At 35.5% G+C, this 25077-nt stretch overlaps 2 protein-coding genes across 4 annotated transcripts in view; one reads left to right on the forward strand and one right to left on the reverse strand.

The window, feature by feature from the left end:
• LOC144363547 (uncharacterized) overlaps window positions 1-10612 on the forward strand; it is a 28634-nt gene extending 18022 nt beyond the window's left edge. Inside the window, exons 15-22 of the mRNA XM_085492830.1 lie at window positions 401-617; window positions 1543-1589; window positions 1715-1756; window positions 2233-2419; window positions 2856-3098; window positions 4027-4148; window positions 5396-5515; window positions 5764-10612. Coding sequence (XP_085348956.1) covers window positions 401-617; window positions 1543-1589; window positions 1715-1756; window positions 2233-2419; window positions 2856-3098; window positions 4027-4148; window positions 5396-5515; window positions 5764-5965 — 1180 coding nt within the window. The 3' untranslated portion in view covers window positions 5966-10612. The remainder of the gene's footprint in view (window positions 1-400; window positions 618-1542; window positions 1590-1714; window positions 1757-2232; window positions 2420-2855; window positions 3099-4026; window positions 4149-5395; window positions 5516-5763) is intronic.
• A 1580-nt stretch (window positions 10613-12192) lies between these two features.
• LOC100313632 (Hhip-like protein) lies at window positions 12193-23188 on the reverse strand. 3 transcript variants are annotated; one of them, XM_085504174.1, is made up of 9 exons: window positions 21839-23188; window positions 21343-21671; window positions 18566-18695; window positions 17653-17795; window positions 17180-17261; window positions 16782-16867; window positions 16276-16341; window positions 14659-14834; window positions 13116-13255 (listed from the first exon to the last, which is right to left on the reverse strand). In XM_085504174.1, the coding sequence occupies exons 1-8, from the start codon at window positions 22924-22926 to the stop codon at window positions 14689-14691; spliced, it is 2070 nt and encodes a 689-aa protein (XP_085360300.1). In that variant the 5' UTR covers window positions 22927-23188; the 3' UTR covers window positions 13116-13255; window positions 14659-14688.
• Window positions 23189-25077: the final 1889 nt, after the last annotated feature.

A 25077-nucleotide genomic window follows, 5' to 3' on the forward strand; every position in this document is an offset into this window, starting at 1 on the left:
TGATTTGGGCGTGGTTTTGCAATGAACATGAACGTAACATGAACAATTTTTCTGCACCAGTGCCATCGTCATTCTGCATAGTTTCTGTTATGGGTGATGTATACAATGCATGTTTGTTTATACAAAATTGGAATGCATGCAATGTGTTGAGTACCGATAGTCATGATTTGCTACCACACAAAGAATGAGTCTCAATTGTATTCCAATTTATTCTATTAGAAAACCAACACTCCCAGACATCCCTGGACCACATCTCCACCAGTCTACCCTTTTCCCAGGTGATAAACATCTTCATCCTGATATCTCCCTAATTCAACCATCACTTTGTCTCCTTCGCACTCATATTGCTAGTGTTTTTGTTTTTTTCTATTTTAAACACACATAACAAATTTATTTACAGTTTTGTCAGCGTAGGACCTTCACTATGTAAATTACTGTTATTATCTAATTTCCTCATCGGCGACAACGTCAGCGGCTTATCACTACAGACCAAATACGCATTACTAGGCATTCAGAATCACCATACTGTGCAGCTGTGTGCAAATATATTTCATGAACGAGAAGATATTCTACCTCAGTTTCCTCTAGGCACAGTTTTAATGGAGTGCGGATACAAGGTAAGCGTATACACACATAAGCGTATACACACATAAGCGTATACACACATACTTATAAGGCTGCATGCTCATGTGTGAAGAAAAACAGTGGTTCTGCTGAGTGGCACACATGTGAAATATATTTGGCCATTCACTTTCTTGTGGAATACTTTTGCCAGTTCAACTTTGTATATGCCTTTCTACGTTGCTCTATTATAATGACAAGTCTACTTGCAGGATATGTATAACTCATCATTGTCCTACCTCAAGGTGGAGTTCATGTCTCCCAATATTTTTGAGTAAAATTACCAGCACACTTCATCTTTGTGGAATGGCTGATGCCCTCCTTGTTTGTATTTTAAATAGTAAATAGGATGACAAGTATTTTATTCGATACTCGATACTTGAAAAGAGGAACTACTATATTTAGTTGCATTTGGTGGTCAATCTCTCCTGTTCTGCACAGATGCAAAATATACCAATGAACCCTCTAAAGGATTTAAGTCTTTTTTTTTTAAATCTTGTGGGTAAAAAGGTTGTATTCTGTATTCCCTATTGGTCAGTGAATTTACTATGTACTGGCTAAAGTATATACAGATAGATTAAATTGTGGTGATGAGATGAGATAGCTCAAGTTACTGGTATATCATGCGATACACCACAGACATTAATACACTGTACGTCTTAATGTGCGTCATCTTGTTTACACTGTGTGTTGTATTCTGTATTCCCTATTGGTCAGTAAATTTACCATGTTCTAGCTAAAGTATATATACCGATAGATTAAATTGTGGTTATGAGATGAGATAGCTCTAGTTACTGTTATATCATGCGATACACCACAAACATTAGTACACTGTGTGATATGAATATGTCTGTAGAAACCATGCAATGAAAATGCATGGTTCAATTTATATTAACATATACTGCTTCCTCATTTGCTTAGGCTGACTATGATTTTGAAAAGTTTGGGAAGGTGTTATCAGAAAATGGGTGAGTAATGTTTTTAATGTCTTCCTGGGTGAGAATACTGATTAAAAATTGGAAAATTAGTATGCATTGAGGACCTGATCATAAGAATGATTCTCACTATGTCTGAATTGGTTTATTTTTTGCAGTATTGGTTATTTTGTTTGTCCCGGGACAGCAGCATGGAACAGGTAACAAATTTAAGTTTGATTGGAATTAGAAAATTGCTATCACACATCAGTCATAAATATATTATTTTTTTAATCGTGTTTCATTGAAATTTAAGATTGCATTAACTTCTGCATCTTTCTGTGGTTAAGAAACCCACATGAGCGCACTTTGTCATTCTCGTTTTATCTTCCTTTATTTGTCTGAATCTTTGAATTTTGTTCTCCAGTAAGAGAAGCTCGTCTGGCAACTTGATATCATAGTTTGATTTAGTTCTTTAGAATGTTCACACCCTAAGTTTCTTCTCTGAAGCGAGAGAATTCTCATTCTTTCTCATATTTGCTCTATAAGTAACACTTATGTAAATGACTAAGATGTGTCTATGCTCCATATACGTCATATAATAAGTTGAATTTTTGGTTTGTGTGCTCTGTGTAGGATATGTTTTTTCTCACAGAGCAAATTCAGTTACTGTATGGTATATCTTTTTTCGTCTTAGTATTGGTGGATGCCCCGAAGCTTCTGTCCGGAATATCTTTAATTCCATTATGTGTGCACAGTCCCATGGTGCATTGGGCTTAGTCCTTACTGATTGGGCAGGCATTGGTTGTTTGAATCATCAACCATTTAGCTGGCCGGGATATATTACGGCAGCTGGATTATCATGGAATCATGCATCTCGTTTGGTAAGAAACAAGTTTAATTTCTTTTCAGCCTTCATAGAACTCTTATGTTAGTGCATCAGTAGTATTTCTAAACTCAGTTTGGTAAGCAGCGCCCTCTATTGGCGAACTGTACACTTGAGGATTTTCTGCAAATTGAAACAAAATGCTTCATCTCTGCTTATTTTTCACTGAAAACCACATTTTAAAATTTGTAATCTTTTGGCACAGAATTTTCACAAGATGCAAATAGCCACCCAGATCTTATTAAGAGTGAGAGAGCTAAGAGTCTTATTTTTGCTACCAAAATAGCGTTATTCTATCCACTGTTCCAAATACCTTAATTACATATATCAGTTTAACGGTGGATGCAATTATCTTCTATAATCTTATTTCTTTTTCAGATTAACCTACTAATTGTTTGTTTATTGCCAATCTGACTAGTTTTCATTGTTTGTAGGATTTCATCCATTCTAACTTACCAGATTTAATAAATAAGCATGTGTACATGGATCACAGCTCAGTGATTGGCCAAGTCATCATAGAAGTTGGACGAGCGGAAACTTACCTTATAAGAGCATCAAAAGGTTACACTGGCACAGAGTGTGGCAACTTACCACCAGACGAGGGCTCTCTACTCTACCAAATTTTAACATCGGCAGATGATGTCAGTATTGAAAAATTGACACCAGAAAGCATACAGGTGAAAAATAGTAAAGTTTAGCATGATCATCTTAAAAAGGATTTTTATTTTTGTGTTTCAGTTTTAACTGTTTTCAATTGTTATAGAAAAACAAATACTAGAAGTTAAAGCAAAGCAACAAAACAACACATGCTAAAAATGGGTAGACACTTGTTTATATATAACAACAACAAGCTATGACCATCTGCTGCATGTGCTGGTGACGACTTCCCCACTTTAATTGTTTGTGTTTATAGAATTGTACATTTCTATAAATTTCTATAAATTCTATAAACACAAACATTTACTGTAGATCGTTTTGGTGAACAAATTACTGTAGAATACTTTATTTTCACTTGGAATTTATTTTTGCTATTTTCGCTGAAGGGATTTCACATTAAACTCATCAAAAATCAGTGAAAATAAATTCCAAGCAAAATGCCCAAAAAGCCTTTTCAGCAAAAATTAATTCCAGCGAAAATAAAGTATTCCACAGTATTACATTTCAGCCATATTGAAACAAATTTTCTTTTCTCGCTTTTTTTCTGATTGATTTTCCCTCAAACATTTTCGTGAACAAATTTTCTTCCTTTTATATGTTATTTTCCCTTTGCTTAGAGGTCTTGATAAAAATTTATGAAAAAAATAATTTTATGAAAGGTAACAATTTAAGTGTTAACCAGCATCAATGACAATATTATTGGGGGGGGACTGTAAAATACTTTATTTTCACTTGGAATTAATTTTTGCTATTTTCACTGAAGAAATGATTCAGTTAAAATAAAATCCAGTGAATATACCATTTTCCCTATATTTTACATTCAACTCGTCACAACTCTGTGAAAATAAATTCCATACAAAACACTCAAAATGTCTTTTTAGCGAAAATTAATTCCAGCTAAAATAAAGTATTTTACAGTAAACAATTATTTATACTGTTTGATTACAGAAAGCTCTTCTCCATGCAAGGCGGTGTCAGAATGTGCTAAGTAAGGCAGTCAAAACGACACACAATAGTCTACTGTTATCGGAACTACAAGTCACCACAGATCTGTTGCTACTTACCTCAAAGTAAGAACCCTTTTTACTCATTTTTTGTTTTCTTTTTACACTTTTGATTACTATTTGTTTGTTCAGGGAAATTCCAATTTCAATTCTACATTTAATAATTTCACAGTTTTGTAGAAAAAGCCTTTTTCTCATGTTTCTTAAGATAATCCAACATAGAAGTAATTATCTTTGCCTCATTTATTAGTAACAGTATATGCGTCTGAGAATTACTTACATTCCATTTGTATGTATGTCAGCACCATGAAATGTACACATTCCCACCCACCTGTACTTAAAGTCAATGACATTGTTCACATTTTCAACATTTTGCTTCTTGACACTAGATATCCTTTACACCATACCTAAACAATCTATGTTTCCACCTTTGGGGGTGGGATTTAAGTGAACCAAAAAAACAATCCAGAACTGTTGCTCGATGAAGCAAACAATTTGTTTTTTTCCTTTTCAGTAATACGGGATGTAGGGTTACGATGTCTGTCGTCACCATCCTCTATTTCTTTGCGTCCTTACTAATTCAAGTCTAATCTTTCTCAAACATTATGATTTTGAGTTTGGCACATATATTCTTAATAGGGAAATAAGGTTTTATAAATCCTCTTTGTATTTAAAGTACAATTCAAAATTGTTTTAAGATTTCATTACACGACATTCCACTTTATTATAAAAATATAATTACAGTATTTGCTCATATAGTAATGTATGCGTGTGCGTATGTACATGACTGAGGTGTGTCTATAGTCAAAATAAATAGTACAAAAGTATGTGATTGTTTTGGTACACAGTTTAATAGTGCATTGCTTGTTTACACACACTTATATTTGAGATGCCTTTTTAGTAGAGGTATTATGGCATTTACCTATGATTGATCAGATTGAAACTATGTTGCACAACCAATGGCTCATTATAAATTGTTTTCAATGCATGCTTCTATGTAATAAATTTAGTAGTGACTATAAAATCTGTGTGTATATTTTTGCATTGCTTGCACGGATTCTTTATTTCAGCGGCTAGAAGCATACCTCCATTAGAACTGTATAGTGTAATTCTAATTTAGGAAAATCAGTATATTACAACAATCCCACTGTTAAGCTTAAGTGCTTGTGTGTTTCTTTGCTATCATTGGCACATGTTATAAAGTGCTTGTGTGTTTCTTTGCTATCATTGGCACATGTTATAAAGTGCTTGTGTGTTTCTTTGCTATCATTGGCACATGTTATAACAGTTATTGCGGTGTGATTTGTTTGTAGAGTTGGTAAAGCATTGGTCTTATCAGGTCTCAATCCCAATAAATCAGGTGCCGGATATCCAGTTATCAATGTCGGCCTTTCCAATCTATCAGCGACTTCACGTACAGATATAGCAAACAAGTAAGTTTGAATAAACTATGCATTTGACATGTAACATTTGACTTTTTAATATACTGGAGTAGATATAGTGGTTCATCTCACCTGTTCACATAGGCTTCCAATTCTGGTATTTATGGAAAACATGACTTGTCTTACTACAAGTGTATCAGAGCCTCTCATCTGTGTATTCTTGGATGTGAATTTCAATCAGACATGGCAATTTGCTTTGTGATCAGAATGAATTTTTCTAACGAGCATCAATTTCACAGATTGCTGGGCATCTCTGAACAGTACAGACAAACATGGTTAGGGAGTAATCTGCCAAACGGACTGAAGGAATCACTGATGATGCTTCACAGAACACTGAAACAACTCATACCAGAAAGCAAGAAGGATGCAGAGGAGGAGGAGGAGGAGGAGGAGGAGGAAGAAGAAGAAGAAGAGGAGGAGGAGGAGGAGGAAGAAGAATAGGTGATGATGGTTGTTGTAATAACATGTGATGTGTTAATGATGGATGACAGAAAACGAGACAATGAACTGCAGGTAGAGGTTCTAGCTATTGCACCTAACCAATCCTGGTGTTTTCATTGCCAGTATATAACTTGGATATCATGGCAGGTGGAGGGTACTGAATCATTGCAGACAATATATTGCTGATAGTTGGTCGCCGATTTCAGTTTAGTTTCATACTATCAGCTTCTAAGAAATAAAACTATAGAGTACTTATGGTTGTCAACAACAGTGAATCACGTTCACAAAGACTTGAAGAGCAGCTTGATTTCACTAATTCAGAGATCTAATGGCTGGTTAAATCAAAGTTCCTTTTTTTTTTCTTTTTTTTATTCTGCACTGAAAAATTCTGGTTTATTTCTGCTGGGTAGAATCATGTTTTTGTGCAATATTTCAAATTCTGCCTCAAGTTTCTTCTAGGTACTAAGTACATTGTACATGTAGGCATGTCTATATGGTGCACTGGTGAAAATACACAGATTAGTATTGTGAAGAAATATTTAGAAAAATTTAGTGTTTTGGCCGTGAAACATACAAGATATGATATATACCGATAACTGCCTTTCTAGTTTATGAAAAAAAAACTTTCATGCAGAATTATCCAGTATATGTTTTTAGCTCTGTTGCAGAAGATTTATTACCAAACGCTTCAGCGTGGTATTAAGAGTTTGTTTTCAGGGGTGGGTGATACCAAGGTGGGAAATGGATGCACATAAGGGGTTAATTTCTTGAATTGCAATATAGAGGGTTCAGGCCGAAATACAATATATAGTGTTTTCATGTTTCGTCTGATATTTCTGTGGTATTCTGCTGCTGTAAGTAATGCACGATTTGTTCCGAAATTCAGTATTTTGTGTGCATTCCAGGGTTATTCGTTTTTTGCTGAAAACACCCCTATTTTTTAATGGCAGAGTCGAATAGTTTCACTCCCACTGGGAAATCTGCATTGTTGCTTGAATGAGAGCTAATTAAACACATTTCCCAGACCGGCGAAAGAGTATGCAACAGCCAATTTTAACAGCCTGTCACATGATTTTAGTCTGAATGTCAACATGAAAAGAGGCTCACCATTTTACGCAGGAGTAATTGGGAGTAGAACATGTGAGGGATAGTATTAACAGAGATGTGTATACTGGAAAGTAATAACTATCATACTTTTGCACTCTGAGCATTCCTGTTTTAGTATATTGGTTTGAAAATGTTGAACTTGCATGATTTGCAATGTGTTTTTTTATACTGAAACTCCCCTATTGATCGAATTCCGGGTTTGAACGAGAACGACACACCACGTGAATCATTTGAATACAATGCTGAAGGCAAGCATGCCGTGCTACTGTGGTACTCCACTGACGGGATGACTTACTAGTACTGCATGCTACAACTTCGCTTCTGATGTTGCTTGCTAGCCGTGGATTGAATGAATCTTGATTACCGGTTAAAATGTTGCTCATTTGGCGTTGGTAATCTTTATTTGGAACTGGGTAACGCCGCAACGTCGCCAGCAGAAACCTCCTGGTACTTCGTACTATGATAAAACTCAGTCAACATACACCAAGTTCTGTCAATCGTAGTATTCCATGTGATGTACACCTAATATGCAAAAACTGTTGCTAAACTGGATAAAAATAGCAGACGAACATTTATTTACAAAATAAAAATACTTCGGTTGCCAATGAAAACAAGCCGGTAAAAACAAGCAATATGTTTTCGGCTGTTACCATGGTAGGACATGAACGTGAAGCTAACGTCGGTTTATAACTAAAACCAGGCACCTTTATACGAGGTTCGCAAAATATCATTCAGTCTTTAGAAGTCCCTTTATTTTATTGCTAGGACGTATTCAGCCGTTAAATGTATTATTTCCAACCGTTTTGCGATAGTATTTTCTAGATTGGAGGCAGCATTTAGATTTTATTCAAAGTTCAATTGGGATTACGTTGACAGTGTAACAATGTCGGCGCCAGTGATCTCTTACCAGTGCGCAACGTAGCCAGAATAAAAGGCATGATCATTTGGCCACTGCTATTACAAGACTGGTAGGAGGTAATAAATTTGGGGCGAAAGTATTCAAAAAACAGATTTTGGCTGTTGCCATGGTAGCGGTGGGTCAGGATTGTTTTTCCAATTAGTGATGGTACGATCTGCCTATCAAGTTTGAACAAAATCAGCCAAGCCCAAAAAAATCACAGAAGAGTTAAAAAGCCATTCCTGGTGAACAGTTACTCTAACTTTGGGGTCAAATTTCTCATTAATGAAAAAAGATATAAAAAAATTCAAATAGTAACTTTGTACCCACACTCAAACCGAGTACAATGAGCTATGTCTGAGGTGTTGTATCACAGGGAATTGGACAAACTTATGTATTTTAATAAATTATTGAATAATAAAATGTTATATAACTTTTCTTTTACCCCCTCCCCTTCCTGGTATATATTTTTAAAATCAAGTAATCACTATTTTTATTTTGTAAACACATTTCCGTCTGCTATTTGTGTCAGGTTCAAATCGTTCACCAATCGTTCATTTTTGGCATGTTAGATGTACATCACATAGAATACTAGGATTGGGAAAACTTAATGTATGTTGACCAACTGAGTTTTATCAATCTTGAAGGGCTCTCTGAACATCCACCCGCAGCCTGGACCCGCAGTAAAATCAGCCTTTTCACTTTGGCGCGTAGATGTTTTGACTTGACAAGTTGTTTGACAGCTAGCAAAAAGATTATGCGACGCACATCGTCTTTTTTATGACGTTTTGAACACTTAGTCAATTTGAGCAGTATTTATTCGGACAATGACTCAAGTTTAGACGTCTCATTATTTTATTTTCACACGTACAGTGACACGGGTTCTACACTGACACGCGTTGCTAGGTCGCAGCACTGTCTTGGAGCATATTAATGGGCAATTGGGTTCCCCGACCTAAATTTCTATCCCGATTTGTTGCACGTTCTCTCTTTAATATGAAATAATCAAATATGGGAAATATGTAATAATAACAGAACCCCATACCCTCCCAGTGGCTTCGCTCGTGAAAGTACGGCAGCAGGATACACCGCATCACTCGTGAAAATAACTTCCATACGCAATGAAAGCCACGGGGAGGGTATGGGGTTCTGTCATAATACTTCATTATCACTGAAAACATTTTCCCCCTGAAATAAATTCCAGTGAAAATGCCATTTCCCTTACACTCTATTGAGACACAGCACAGTGAAAATTGGATTCACATGTAATGCTTGAAAACATGTCAGCAAAAATAAATTAAGTGAAATTCTACGTGACTTCATAAGAGTTGGAAATGAACAAATTACACCCGATCCTACCACTCCATACACAATGTAAACTACACCCCAAAACATCCTTTCGCCCATGGGTACTATCGTGTTTCACCAGTGTATTCTAGTTGACTTCAGGAGAAATTGAAATAAACAAATTAATTATAATTTCAGCCTCTAGTTGAGCACTACCTCGTCTTTATGTCAACTTTAAGTTATTCATTGCCTACATCAGTGACTTCAAAATATATGTTTCAATCCCAAGAATTTAACTCGCTGTTAATTGCATGGGAGTGCCAGTCTTTCATGAATTACTGGGATTACTGGGAACATGAAGCTGTAACTAAATCCTGGTATAAGCACCGGTTAGGCAGGCTTGAACTATGCATGTGAAGCCACCTGAGAGGTATATTCAATCCAATAGATTTCTCATTGTTTGGTAACTATTTGCTGCAAATGCAGCAAAAATCAATATAAAAATATTACCCACACAGCATTCTACAGGTTACTTGTATATTATTCAGTGTTTGAATTTTTATTTCATCATAACATTTAGTTTAGATAGTGAAAGTGAATCCCAGTGATACTTACTGGTACCAAAATTGCCTTATTTGTATGTCCTTGCATAAATGACAGATGTGTTTCTAAGATTATGTCATATTTTAATGATTCAGCATACAATATGATTTTTGTTTGTTTGTTTGTTTGTTTGTTTGTATCCACTTCAATAGCTGTACTCCTAATTGAGCCAATACGGTACTTTTATTTAAAGAGCTTGACTTTTGAATTCCCGAAAAAATAACATGGCCTCTGACTGACTTCACGTTGTTGGCATGGAAACTATAAATGATAACACTGTCATCTGTGGTTCATTCATAGTCTAGACATTGATAACTGTCAACATTGGTTCGTAGTCTAGACATACTTTCATTGTGTAACTGGTGCTGGTGATTCAAATACTGAATGTGTTAACTAATTGATATCCGCTACAATGTAATTAAAGCCAATATGTGCTATAAATACACTCGGGCTCCCACTAGTAACGCCATGTATGACATGGAAAACTGCATATCCTATTCTGATTTTAAAAACCAATGTGTTTTTAGTTCTCTCTCTTCACTGCCACTTAGAAATAAAATGTTTCAAATTTTTACCTGGTTACAATTTATTTTAAAAACTTAAAAGCTTGTGAATATATAAACTATTTTCTGAATGGGTCTGAAACAGAGGTATTTTGTTATGTAGACAATGGGTTTTATTTATGTGTCTTGTATTAGCCATGTACAGATATTGGGTTAATATTGACAATAAATGGACTTGTTTTTATCATATGTAGTAGAGCATTTTTCAAAATGTCTAGCTATTTTAAAAGGTTACCTATGAACTATAGATGTATTATTGATCATATTTATCGATTCAAGCAGTGTGTGTCTATTTACTCTATCATGATGTTTGGACTCCTGCATGTGGTCAGTAGTGTGAAACGCATATCCTCATTCCATTCAACAAGTGGAATTGTGTCTCAGTGTCGCATACGACCTATTTACCACTTACCATCACACCTGTACTATACCAACTACGGTAATATTACGTTGCGTGTGACACTCAGGAACCCATGTTTGAAAATCAGTCGAAGAGTGAAAATTCCACCCATAACAATGGCAAAAAGGTTGTAATTTGACATTTAAAATTTTTACTCATTAGTGGGAATATTGAATTTCAAACTTCACAAGAGATTTGACAACTCTTGATAAAAGAATGCCACAAGGCAATATTTCCCTTATGTATACTTCACGGTATTATCTGATAACATTATACATCTTTTCTTATGTGTAGCAATACTCTAAAAGACAGGCAAAGTATGATTGAAAATGTCCTAATCTCCCTGTTCAGCTCCAAGAACCAGTTCCGGACATGTTACAGAATGTGATTCTAAGTTTTTTTTGACAAAATGGCCACCATTTCGATAAATTTGATCAAATCTCAAGACAAAACATGTTGCATTACCATGCAGTATACTACCTATGTACAATCTTTCAGACGAAAAAAACAAAATGGCCGCCAGTCGGCCCAAATTTTGAAAAAAATATGACATGCATGAGTAACGCAATATACATGATCATCATACAAAGTTTCAGCCCTGAGAAACAGTTCCGGACATGTTACAGATTGATTTTAAGATATTAAACAAAATGGCTGCCATTTCCACAAATTTGATCAAATCTCAAAACAAAACATGTTGTGTCATCTTAAAGTATAGTATCGATGTACAAACTTTGAACTGAATCGGGCCATATCTTATGGAGGAATCGGCACGAAAACAGAAAGAAAAAAATGGCAGTCAGTCGGCCATCTTGGACCTAATCACGAAAAAAGTGACGTGCACTTATAACCCAATATGCATGATCACCATACAAAGTTTGATTGAAATCACCCTGTTCAGCTCAGAAACAGTTCCGGATATGTTTAAATATCAGAATTTAGCAAATTTGAGGGACAAAATGGCTGCCAGTCAGCCATATTTAATTGAATCATAACGAGAATTGAAGAGCATATGTAGGTCATCGTACTTTGTCTGTATGCCAAGTTTGAATGAGATCGGTCAAAGGGTGTCCGAGAAATTAACTGATTATTTTGTAGTAGCAATATTTAAAATAAAACTATGTACGAGATTTAGGCAAGTAATGGGAGATTGCCGGTATATAATCATGCAATTTTGACTTCATGTACGTGAAAACTAAATGTATTTTGTGGTCCAACGGAAGCTTGCATTGGTTGTTGCGCTTACCAAAGCTCAGGGTTTTGTTAATTGGCGATTGTCTTGAAGAGAAGAATATGGACATTTGTCAAGTACAAACACTCTTATTCATGTTGTTGAGTCTGTGGAACAGAACATTTTCATAATGGTATATTTGAGTTAATACCTGCATAGTTTAATTGAATGCTATTAAGCAAGTGTACAATGTATTAAAATACAGCTTGGAATGTCCCATTGGTGATTTACAAAACTTTACTGCCTTAAATTTGAAGACTTGAGGTCACAAGGTAAAAAAAAAAAACTTGTTGATGTAAATATTAATGACAGAAAGCAAAAAGTATGCATAATATTTGTATAAAATAAGACTTACTATAGTTATCTTAATTGATGCAAACCTGCTGCACAATATATAAAACGGTCATGTACATTTCATGAAAGCAAGCAAGCAGATAACAGATACCGAACACCAAACTGGCCGTGAATCTGAGCAGTATAAAAATAGTACATTTCATAATCTAAAACTCAAATGGTAATACAAAGATATTGAAATTGCATTCTGAGATACTTATCTAATTTCAACGATGTTGTTGGTGTTGACATTAAAAAAGTATTTGCAACAAGGGCAAATCTAAATACTCGTGTATCAACATCTTTGTGTTCAAGTACAATGCATACCAAGGGTGTAGTATGTCAAATCAAGTCTTGCCAAAAATGGTTATAAATATTTTGTTAGACAAATGTAGCACCATTATATCCAAGAATTCCTGAAAGATGAACCTGCAATTTGTCTCTTTTAAAAATGGCATCTATTTTCTTCAAGGAATTTCATGTATTTTAATAATGAATTTATTAGCCTCGTTTGGTGTAAGCTTTTGCACTGAACCCTCGTCACTGGCTATATGATTTTGTTTCCAACAAAGACTTGCATGATAACGTGCAGTGATTGCCCATTTGTTACTCCATCCCCTTGTGATGGTTGTCTCGGTTACAATAAACTGTTGCTTATGATAATCATATTTTCCTAGGATAAAGTAGGTTCGATTCATTCTAAGTTTGGGACATTTGCAATGCCCTGACTTGTCCTGCACCCAGATTGACAAACCAGAACTCTGATACTTTGTGATAGAGCTGTTAAGACGAAAGACAGAGAAAATATCAAGTTGCAGTCGTTTCTCGTGCAGGAACCATTTTCTTCCTACCACTTTTGCCTTGAAAGCTGCAATGGACATTAAAGGGGATTATACAACAAATCTAACGATTCAAGATGGCTGACATCGGCCATTTTCAGTTGGAAAAACAATTTTTATACGTACAGCATAAATTACGCCTCTTCCTTTTGTTAATTGAATCAAACAATTCCTAATTTTCGAGTTGTTAGTTTTCTATGGAATTCCGCTAGAGGGCGCATCCAAAATACCCGGATGACGAGCCTAAGTGGGGTTGTTTTTATTGAAGTTCTGTATTCTTACACATGCGTAAATCAATAGATTGGAAAAGCAAAAAAAGAACTCCGCAAATTTCTTCGGGATCGTGGTATAACTTGCAGCAATATTAATGTTCGTAAAGCTAAACTGTTTGAACTTGTTGAGTTAGCGAACGAGTTAAATGTTCGCCAAGAGTCAAACAATCGTCGTCGTACTGTAAAACACAGTGAGTCGACGATAACTCTGGTAGATTCGTGTAACGTAAAAACTTGGCAAAAAAACCTTCATACTTTGCTTTTTTTTGAAATAGCTGATATGTTCGCATATTTGTTGCATCGAAGTGACTGGACAACAGCCAGACTGAAAGAATATCGACTTGATAATGGTCATTTACTTCATAATTTCCGTAAAGCTTCATCATGTGCAGAATACAGAATTTATTTTCATTATGACAGAGTGTATTCGGCAATGATCCATGAAGGAAAATCCTTACAAGCCATGGTTTATTATTAAATCAAACTCTAAAATAGTTTCTGGTGTTTGTTACTGTGTAGTGTAAGTTTGATTTAATATGATTCACCAGGCGATCAGCAGATGCAGTTATCATATTGTTTTCGTTTGCGCTCGTCTCGATGTATAACTGCGGTTGAAAGACGGCTGTCTCCAGTTATTGAACTAAAAAAATACTGGCGCAGGATGGAAAATGCCGTGAACAAACCCGGGAATATAGTCTGGCGTCCACTCAGGTTCCCGACGACGCATTCAAATTCATTGGCGTTGAAGTGTTGATTTCTTGGTCGAAAGAAATGTATGAAAAGTTACGCCTTTCATCTCAGGATATTTCGCTGTTTTTTTTCTTTTTAATCGAACCCCAGGAATAGCCTGGGGCATTACAATACCAGTTACCCATTTTGACCAATTCTTGCAAAACGTTTGTAAAAAATAAGACTTCGGCAACAGTAACTACTAGTATATTGCTTACAGCAGACGCCGCTCAAATTTCAACCCCACCACGAACGTTGAACGAACTGTCATCCGGATACTTTGAGAACGCCCTCTATCGAATTTCGTGAGAAAAATAGTAACTCGGAAATTAGGAATTACCACTGGTAGCATACGTCTACAATATTGTAAAACACCACCACATATATCGCACTGATTTGAAATTCTGAAAACGATCCTACACGGAACTTACCAAAGTCTGCTTTACAGAAAACTTCAGTATTCACCCGCGTTTCATAGCTAGGGCATCTGGAAAAACAAGCAACCTTCCCTGCATTTGAGAGGGGGCAGACCAAATAAATAGAATGGATGAGAGAATCATATATACGCATGCAAGATATGACGACAATACATGACAACTACCACTACCTACAGGGGAAAGAGAAAGAAAAGGATATGAGGTTAATTTACTGCGTTAGTATAAAGCCTAAAGTAGGGTGGTAATGTGAGCAATGTTTATGAACTTTTCTATTGATATATTTGTTTTCATAATGCTCTTGACTTTATGGAGAAAGGCAGTAGATATTGTTTATGAGAATGAAGGGAAATTTGTCCTAGAAATAAGGGCCAAATAGAAGTTTTGCATTTCAAACAGTTCAACTGAAAAATATTTTGTTTTTGGAAATTCACTAATTTTTTTTTTAAATCTTTAACAATATATGATTTGTTAAGCCTGTGTCACTAAATAGAAAGCAATCAATGCAAAAACAATCATTTTTAACATTGAAACTTTGATTTAAAATGCACGTTGATATTTCACTGATAATTGCATATTTGTTTTATTTGAATATCAATATTAGAATGGAACAAAGAAAACCACCACAGGACGTACATGCAACTAGGTCTGGAAATTTGTTTTCTATTATTCATTTTAAAAATAAAATTTAGCAACAATTACAAATCTCAATTTTAGTTTTATCATCTTTTTTACTGTCAAAAACAAATTTTGGAACACATTAATTAAAGGCAACTAATAATTCTATGAGACCAGTGTGAGCTTTTTATTGCACATCCTGTGTGAAGTTGCATCGTGGTATAATTTGCATTTCAATACTATTCACAATTTTCTCTCACTTAATAATCAATAAATTAAATACAAGATGTATCCACCTGTTTTATTTTATACCAAATATGTCTAGATTGCCAAACATACATGTGGTACACAGAGGATTTTCCTGGGCTTGATTGAAACCTATACTGCACACTGTATGTATAATTGTGGACACCGGAATAAACAGATCAAGAAAACTGCCACCTTCCCTGCAATATTCTGACGCTCATTTGCACAAGTCTTTGTACATATGTCATAATTAAAGTTCCACGTGTCTTTTTAATGCATAACTACCTTTTAAATGTACCCTTAAATACATCATATGGAGGAAATGATTGTGTTCAGGAGAGTTAACTTGAAGAGGAAGTTAACAAAGCTATAACAAACGCCACTGGAAATTTCTTTAGGAATGTTGTTGATGGGTATTTTGGTGGCCGTTTTAAATGAAACTGAACTTCCAAGGATACTCTACAGTACTGCAACTGTTTACCATCAATGTGTTAGGTTGATGTTGATGTGGTACTGGATCTGTCTCGGCACAGAAATAAACTTCTGTATAAATGGCACTTGTACTTGTAAACTCAACATTATACCGACACCCCCCCCTAATGTTTTATTTAACGCAACCTTTTCACACTTTCACAAAACCATACATGTACACAATCTGTTTATCTAAATCTAGTATGGTTCATGGAAAATTAGTTAAGTATACTTTTTTATATGAAGCCCAACTTAAGTATGACCACAGATTAAACTTACTAGTCACATCTTCTTTAGGAATTTCATTGGAATCGGTTAACTTAGTTACAGTTGGTGGTAATGTAGCTATAATTTTCAGAGAAAAAAAAGCATCATAAATGAACCTTATTACTGGCTTGTTACTTAATTAATACCTGCACAGATTTTCTTAATATTTTATTTGCTCAAATGAGAGGATATTTAAGCTTTGTTATGTGATGAGGGATTTATTAATACTAGATGGCGATGCAGTAAGTTTGGATTAGTAGATGAAGAAAGAAGTGCATCATGGGAGTTGTCTCATAAAGGCACAAGATTAAGTTTAGTGTAAATGTTAGAGATGACTCCACTTATCAAAATGTATAGCCTGGATATTAGCCAATTCAACGAGTTCTATTACATCCATATTGACACTGGTGACATTTAAAATTTACAACCTTTACAAGACAACAGCGATAGGAGTGCAGTGCAGTGAGTTAGTTGGCAGTGTTAATATATTATCTCGCAACACTCATGCAGAGACAAACCTGACGCGCTTGGTTCAAAATCCGTAGTTGGTCCAATCACTACCACGTCCTTGTGCTCAACATCGCAGTCTAACGGGTCTCCTCGTCTAAATAATGCATCAGTGAAAAACATACAACATTGAGAGAAGAAATAAAAAAAAGGAGACAAAAACATAGACAATAGAATTATATGCCTATATTCTGTGAAGAGTATAGTCACTGAGTGGGTTTACATTCTCATAAAGTTAAATATTTGGTGTGAATTTTGCTTTTTTTTTCATCTCTAAGCACTAATTGCAAGCAAACCTTTTCTAAGTATCACAAGGACTTGAAAACTAGACACTGTAGATAGATCTAGCAACACATGCATAACGCATACACACATGGATTGATTTGACAGCAGCAGCTTTTAAACTGACCTTCCCGGATCTACTATTTTGTGAACTTTTCCACCAGAATGCGTATTACTTTCATGATCCGTAGACAAGATATAAACTTCACCTAGGAATGTTAATTCAGAGAAATATAACATACGTAATTAATATGTAATTAATAATACGCATATGTATCTTTGTCTTATTTTATGGTTAATAATTCTTCAGTAACTAATTTCCCATTTCCTATATTTCTTATTTATAAGTTTACAAACACTTTTCTATATAAGGTGGCCCCCCTAGTGATGAAGTTCTTCCGGGATGCAAATTGTTGTACAGTATTCTGTTTTACATCGCTGACATTGTTGTTATCCAACAGTAAAAAATACTAAATTGACTACACAAACATTGCTCGCACAATTTTGACATCACAGAAGTGGTTCTTAGCTACATGTCATCTGGGAAGGTGTAGTAAATGATGATTACTAATATGCAAATGAGCTCTTAAATAAACATACCTGATTCATCCTCGCCAAAAGATAATATTTTCCCGGGGAATGTTCCAATTAAACCGTTGTTGCATACGCTATTATCCCCCAAACATATATCAAAGTTGTTCCACTCTCCGGTATTTTTGTCTTCGATTAACTTAAATAATCGACTGAAAACATGAAAAGTAGGGTACACAGAAATTCTTCTGCACATCAAAACATAAATATTTAAAAAAAAATACGCTAATTCTCTGTTTAATTAGCCAATCAAAGTGATTCTTACATACTGCTTCATTTGTACATATCTGCCTAATCTTGCAAGTGCACTTCTAAATATTTTGGATTATAAAAATGTTAATAAGATTATGAAAAAACTTTACCATTTCCATTTTTATCATATAACTATTACCAGTATATATTTTGAGTGATTCTCATTATCTCTAATCACACCCAACTTTCAAACTTTAAGAGTCAACACATATGGCATTCTACAATGCAAAATACACCATTTTTCGCTCTAAATAAATTGTAAAAATGCAGAAAATTATAATCGGCTAAGATGTTTTTCAGTCAACTTGAAATCCACATGTCATAAATATCAGTATAAGAAGTTTTGTCATCCACGTCTATCTTTTCCCATGATGCAACATGAAAAATGATGAAAACAAAGTTGCACATAAATTGTGTTCATACTTGAGATACTAGAAAGTGTATCAAAAACACATCCTATCTATTTGTGAAACGACAATACCGTAAAATCTGTATTAGAAGCCGCATCTCTAATAGAAGTCGCACCCAATCTTTTTGAATAATTGAGAATCAAAAATTCATTATTTCTCATAAGTGTAGATGCTCTAATAGAAGCCGCATCCTCTCTGTTGCATTGTACCATTTTAATAGAAGTCACGGTTTCTAATACAGATTTTACAGTAATCCTTACCCGTTTACGAAATCACCAAATATATAATGGCCTTTTAAGTTTGGTGACTGACAGCCACGGTAGACATAACCACCGGTAACCGATTTGCCAACGGAATGCGAATATGCATGTATTGGTAAAATGTCCTCACCTATGTAGAGAACAAATCCAATCTAAATTATTATGTATTTATTTGTATCTGTACATAAGGCCAATGGCCACAGTACGAAATAAAGAGATATATAGAGAACAAATGCAACTATGAAACAATCTTGAACAGTGTGGCAATTGAACATTCCCTGTACACAACACATGTCATAGCTATGTTAACTATGCTGTAGTGGACATCAATGTACTGAAGCACGTGTTTAATTTGTAGAATGGTGATTAAAAAACATTTCACAGAATTCATCTTTTATAATCCTAATTATTATACATCCAACGCCTAAAACAATAGAATTTGCACTAGAACTCATTCAAATTTTCCCTTGTATGGAGTGAACTACATCACGGACATTGACGTGTGCGGTTTATTGATGTCACATTTGAACAGTTTCCTTTGTTTGAATTGGAAGCACTATAGCGCATGACAAAAATAGAATCCTGTTACTGATTCACAATGTCCACACAGCGTGTCGCCCTTTACGATTACCATACTGCTTTCATCCATACTTTGCAGTATCCTCATAATAACTTCAAATCAAACAACACTTTGGATACCAAAGTAAACTTTTTACACCTTTTACAAAATAATGTTTATTTTTTGTATTTCAAAAAAATGTGACCAAGACCTGTTTGTAGTCAATGCATATGGTCTAAAATAAACTAAACAAACAATGTTGATCTACAGTCCCTGTTCTATATTTAATGACAAGTTTGATCGCTAGCAAAGTATGGGTACAATTGGTTAAATTGTGCTGTAAACAGTCACTGTAATAGGCTGGTAATGGCTGAATTAAAAATTAACTAAAACAAAATGGCCATCGGTCAGCCATTTTGAATTTGGTCGTCAAACAAATACATCTGTATATCTATGATATGATGTGATGTATAATGAATATATAAAATTTGACCATAATCAGTCAAAGCATGTCAGAGATATGGCACTAGAACTGCATTCATTAAAACAAAATGGCCACCAGTCAGCAATTTTGAATCCGATTTGAAAAACAAAATGATATGCATCAAGTTCTCATAATGTCCAGTGTATATACAAAGTTTAAACAAAATCCATCTGTAAACAGCCATGATTCAGTTCTGAAATACCAGAAATGCTTGATTTTGATGATTTTTCAGCACAATAATGGCCGCCATTCAGCCTTTTTGAATCAGATAGTGAAACAAATTGATGTGCATATGTATAATATTATGCATGATGCATGTGTGAAGTTTGAATGCAATCAGTCCAGGCATGTCTAAGATATAGGTCCAGACACATACACAGAGGTCAATTCATAAGTCCGTTTTGTAATGTGCCAAAAAAATCCAGTGTATATATATATATATAACTGTTTGAACAAAATCATGCAAGCCATCTCAGAGAAATAGTTGTTACATGTAAAATGACATGCGTCTGTAACCCAGTATGTAAGATCCTGATACAAAGCCCTGTTTATTTGCAGGAAATTATTCTAGACACATTTACAAAATGCAATTTTAGACAAAATAACTGTCAATTCGACAAATTTGATCAAGTCTCACAAAATAACACAATCTGTGCTATTACCTATGAGTATAGTAGGTTCAACTGAATCAGACGATATATTAGTGGAGAATCAGGATGGACATGAATAAAAACAAAACGGCCACCAGTCGGCCATTTTTGTTCAAATCTTGAAAAAATATGACATGCATCTGCAAGAAAATAAGCATGACCATAAATACAAAGTTTGAATAAAATTGTAATGAAAATTGATGTGCATATGTAAGTTATCATCTGTGTGTTCAGTTTAATTTGATTGGTCAAAGCATGTCCAAGAAATACTCTAGATAGACAGATGGAACCCAAATTAATAGTCACTGAAATGGGAACTAATTACAGAAAAATGTTAAAATTTGCAAAAAATTGCATGAACATGTGGTTTAGTAAATGTGACCACTACTACCGCAAACCAAACACATCACAGAATGAATCAGTGGAGGAATGAACCAAACATGGATTTAGGTCAAGGTTTAGAATAGTTCGAGGAAATATTGCATTTCTATGATTGTTTTTTAACCAACATCCTCTGACAAGTTGCCAACAAATATAGTACATGTATCATGTAACATCGAACCATACAACTATGACTCCCACTGAGAAGACAACTGGCATACTGGCATAAAGTGGTGGGTTGTTTATGCAACTGAGTCAATACACTCATTTCAGAGAACCCACTGGTGTCAAAAACCATTTAGAAATTCAAAATGATGGTTGTAATCAGTCAGACTAATCTTAGCGGATTTTTGACCTGTGGAAAAATAAATATAATGACCCGAGTATTGTTCAATCAGCAACCACTGCAGTTCATGCATATTGAGCGGTACAAAATAGTATCCCAACCTCTTATTTTGAATGTACATTTAAAAATATTTGCAATAATTCAGTTATAATTCATGGGTAATCTGAGCGTATAGTGTAAATTTAAAATTTCACTGAGAGAATGTCATGTTTTGATAATCAGAGTGCCTTCGCATGCAATAAATTTACAAAAAGTCACTGTGACTAAAGAAAAGTGAATAACCTTAAAAAAAAAAAGTGAAATTTTCACTGCTACAAAAATTTGTCTCTCTTGAAATCATTGTTTATAGTAACATACCCATTGCATCATCCGTACACATATCATCGTCATAGCAACTGAACCCTTCCTTCATTCTCCATCCAAAATTTCCACCCTTTTCAATGATGTCAATTTCTTCATAGGAGTCCTGCCCAACATCGCCACAGAATATCCGACCTCTTCCTTCACCTGTGACATCATCACCACGATCTACCGAGCACCTCCACATGTTGCGAGTACCATACGCGTAGATTTCAGGCTTTGCATTTGAGACGTTGAGGAATGGGTTATCTGAGGGAATCCTATATGGTCGTCCATTTTCTTCTCCATCAATATCAATTCGCAGTACAGCTCCAAGAAGAGATTCGCTGAAAAATAAATATTCATAATTATTATGTTTGTTGAGCGGTGGTGGAATTTCTTGTAAACAATGTATTTTACATGGCACTATTAATTAGATACATTTTAACAATTTAAAAATATTGGTCATTGCAGTAAAAAATTTGTTTTCTCCTGAAAATACACTCATGCTTACAGGTCCTGGCCGTTTCCAATTTCACCAAACGGGTCGCCGCCTTTTCCTCCATCGCCAACAAAAAGATAAAGATACCCATCCTCCCCAAACAAAAGTTGTCCTCCGTTGTGATTTGGTGCTGGTTGGTCAATTTCTAGCAACACCCGTTCTGTGCTGGTGTCCGCTTTGTTCATATCGTCACTGCTAACTCTCATTTCACTTATTCGTATTTTCTGATCGCTCAGCGTTCCCACAGAATAATATATAAACAGGCGACCGTTATTTTCATAGTCGGGGTGAAAACTAAGTCCGAGAAACCCCCTTTCGTCCCCTCGTCTAGAACTTGTCAAAACCTCGGTGCGAATGTCAAGAAACGGTTCATTGATTTTAGTGCCGTTTTTGAGGAACACGTAGACAACGCCGATCTGCTCGGCGATGAAAAACCGATGAGTTCCGTCCCCGGCGTGCACACCGGCTAGCGGGTTCCGCAAACCATTGGCGAATTCTTGCACACAAATACACCCTTCGCCCTCACCTGCAGTCACCAACTCGTGGATGAACACGTCGTTTTGTACGATATCGGGGTAGCAATAATCCATGTCCCCAATTTCCACCAATTCACAGAAATATTCAAGGGAAACGTCCAGCGATGACTGTAATTGTTGATCGGTGGTGAGAAAACTAACAACGTGTCCACAATGAGCAAAGTCAAGGCAATACGCCGTGCATAGTCCAGGCAACGGGGCAATTATCTGTGTCGTCTCGGCATCAAAAATATGCGACGCATACGGGGAGCATTCCTGGCACAGGATGTCCTTGACGTAGCTGTTGCACACAGGCAACACAGGATATATCGCCTCTAACTGGTCTATCAGGTTATTGTATTTTTGGCGTAGTTCGCCGTCGCGGACTGACGTACAGCACCCAAAATCGGAATATTCCCGGCAAAACGTCAGGTCTCGGGTCGCCTTGAACGGAGGAAAGAAGTCCAGACATTGCGGGTGCGATCGACTATGTGATACCAATACGACACAAATCAGAAACGAGATACCGACCGTTCGAATGTAGGACCTCACAAATTTGGAGTGCACCATGGCCTTCCCCGCCATCTTCCCTTTCGACCTTAAACTGACCTTGTCCCTGTCGCGTAACAATGTCAAACAGTGGGTCGCGTTAATTGATGTCTGTTTACGTACTAAGCAGTGAAAATAAAAGCCATTAATGAGTAACGATAACAATTTGACACTAAACGGTTAGCACTAAAATAAATCTTCGGCAAATGGCTAACTTTCGGCGCAGTCGTTATATTCACGTTGTTCACAGCAGTATTTATGATGCCAACGAACGGCCCTGACTCCAAGGTGTTTACTTATTGCTGACAAAGAGCGACCCCATTAGAAAGTATGGTAACATGTTGGACGCCGAGGGCGCGAGAAGTCAAAACTAACGATATTCTCAAAATATATTTAAAAGTTTCTAACAAGTAATTAACCCATTAAAGCAAAATGACAACATTACATGTAGAACCACTTTCCATATTTATTTATTTTGTTGAAAGTAGTGGAAAAGTACTTTTGTAACTTTTTAATGTAGACGAACAACAGAGTGAGTTACATTAACAGGTCAGTGGTTGAATGCTCTCACCTTGCCACTAAGAAAAAAAATGTCTTAAAATTGAGGGAGAAGGTGTAACATTGAAGAACAACCTTGGTCTGAAACTTCAATGAGAAATTCTAAAGGAATAGAAGTACTAGAGGAATTTATAAAAATCCTTTCGAGGGTTCTATTCGTACTGTTATAGTCATGAAAACAACGAACGGCTATATTCAGATTTGTATGCTGCAAGTATGATCATTACTTTTCTTAATATACACCGAGTTTCATGAAGGTGTGAAAATGTTTTATATAAAATATTTATAAATGCTTATAAATTTCAAATGGCGATTGAAAACGCCTTGACTAATCACAAACCTTAGCGGATGAATACTTTAGAACTACACTGCGCGAGTCCTGTCTCTCTCTGGCAATTTATCGACCTGCGCCAAACGATGCAGGTACTACTTTTACTTGAATGCTTTGAAATTTATTTCAGCTAAAGAACCACTGTAATTTCAATCATTTTGAATTTCAATGAATCGCGAAGATCTTTCGGGATAAATGTATTTATCAATATCAATAAAATAATACAAATTCATGCCTTTATGAAACCCAGTGTATCACACTGAAAATTAAACTGCCAATGTTATAAACTCCGTTTGTATTTTGTGTCATCTGTCATTAAGTGTCATCTGTCATTAAGTGTCATCTGTCATTAAGTGTCATCTGTCATTAAGTGTCATCTGAGGACACACTAATGGTGGATCGGGTGATTATTATTTCTTGCCTTTATACCAAAATTTAAACAAAATTGGTCATTGTGTGGGATGACTGAATAGGGAGAATTGAAAAATAAAACAATAGAGGCTTCCAGTTGCTTACATTTTAAAACCATAAAACATTCAAAAAGAATATTAAACCAATTATTTCTTGCCTAATTGAGACAAAATATGTCTAAGGGTACAGGTCTTCACCGTTTGGGTTATAACAAAATCAGTCAATACAATCACATGCCCCAGCTACACCTAAATGTCTTACAGTTTCGACAGTTGCAATGTATTATTGTAATACTTAGTACATACTCATCGGCCATTATCATTGGTTTCAACTCTTCCAACAAAAAGGTGGTCATAGATGTGTTGGTGAATCTTTGCTACCCCTAGGAGTCGGTCGGGCATCATTGATTGAGTCATCTGTCTGATTTGGTGTGTACAGATTATAGACATCCATTTCCACCATTGTCGTATCAGTTAGAACACCGACACGAATATAATCTAACACATCAACACACCAATAAATCAGTATATATGCAATATATAGAAGATAATATTTGGTAATCGTAGTCCTAAGTAACTATTAAAAATAGCTAGACGTTTCGAGCAATGTCTTTTTATCGATAACATAGAAGAACAATTAAATGCATGCGATTATGGTCCATACACAACCTGCTTATGCTACTACTACTATAGCATGCACAATAATTTGTTTATCTGCTTCATCGTGATTTGACGTCAAGAGACTGACATATCTACTGTGAGATGATTCAGAAGTTGACTCTTTTCAAAAGTCACCTGGAATAACTACCTTCCTCTAGATTTGCTCTTGCACTAGTAATCAGTTGCTGGCCCAAGTTTGATTGATCAGAATTTTCAGAGAGATCAATT

The sequence above is a fragment of the Saccoglossus kowalevskii genome, chromosome 2, assembly GCF_978046115.1.
Source record: "Saccoglossus kowalevskii chromosome 2, keSacKowa6.1, whole genome shotgun sequence".
In the NCBI taxonomy this organism is placed as follows: Eukaryota; Metazoa; Hemichordata; class Enteropneusta; family Harrimaniidae; genus Saccoglossus; species Saccoglossus kowalevskii.

Bases quoted from the DNA above. Each gene is read 5' to 3' on its own strand.
- LOC100313632 (XM_085504170.1), bottom strand. From the start codon at position 22,926: ATGGCGGGGAAGGCCATGGTGCACTCCAAATTTGTGAGGTCCTACATT. The intron at 18,696-21,342 runs GTATGTTACTAT...TTCTCTACATAG, and splicing joins GTGTACGGATGATGCAATGG to GTGAGGACATTTTACCAATA. The intron at 14,737-16,781 runs GTTTGTCTCTGC...TCTCAAATGCAG, and splicing joins TTTTGAACCAAGCGCGTCAG to GGAAGGTTGCTTGTTTTTCC.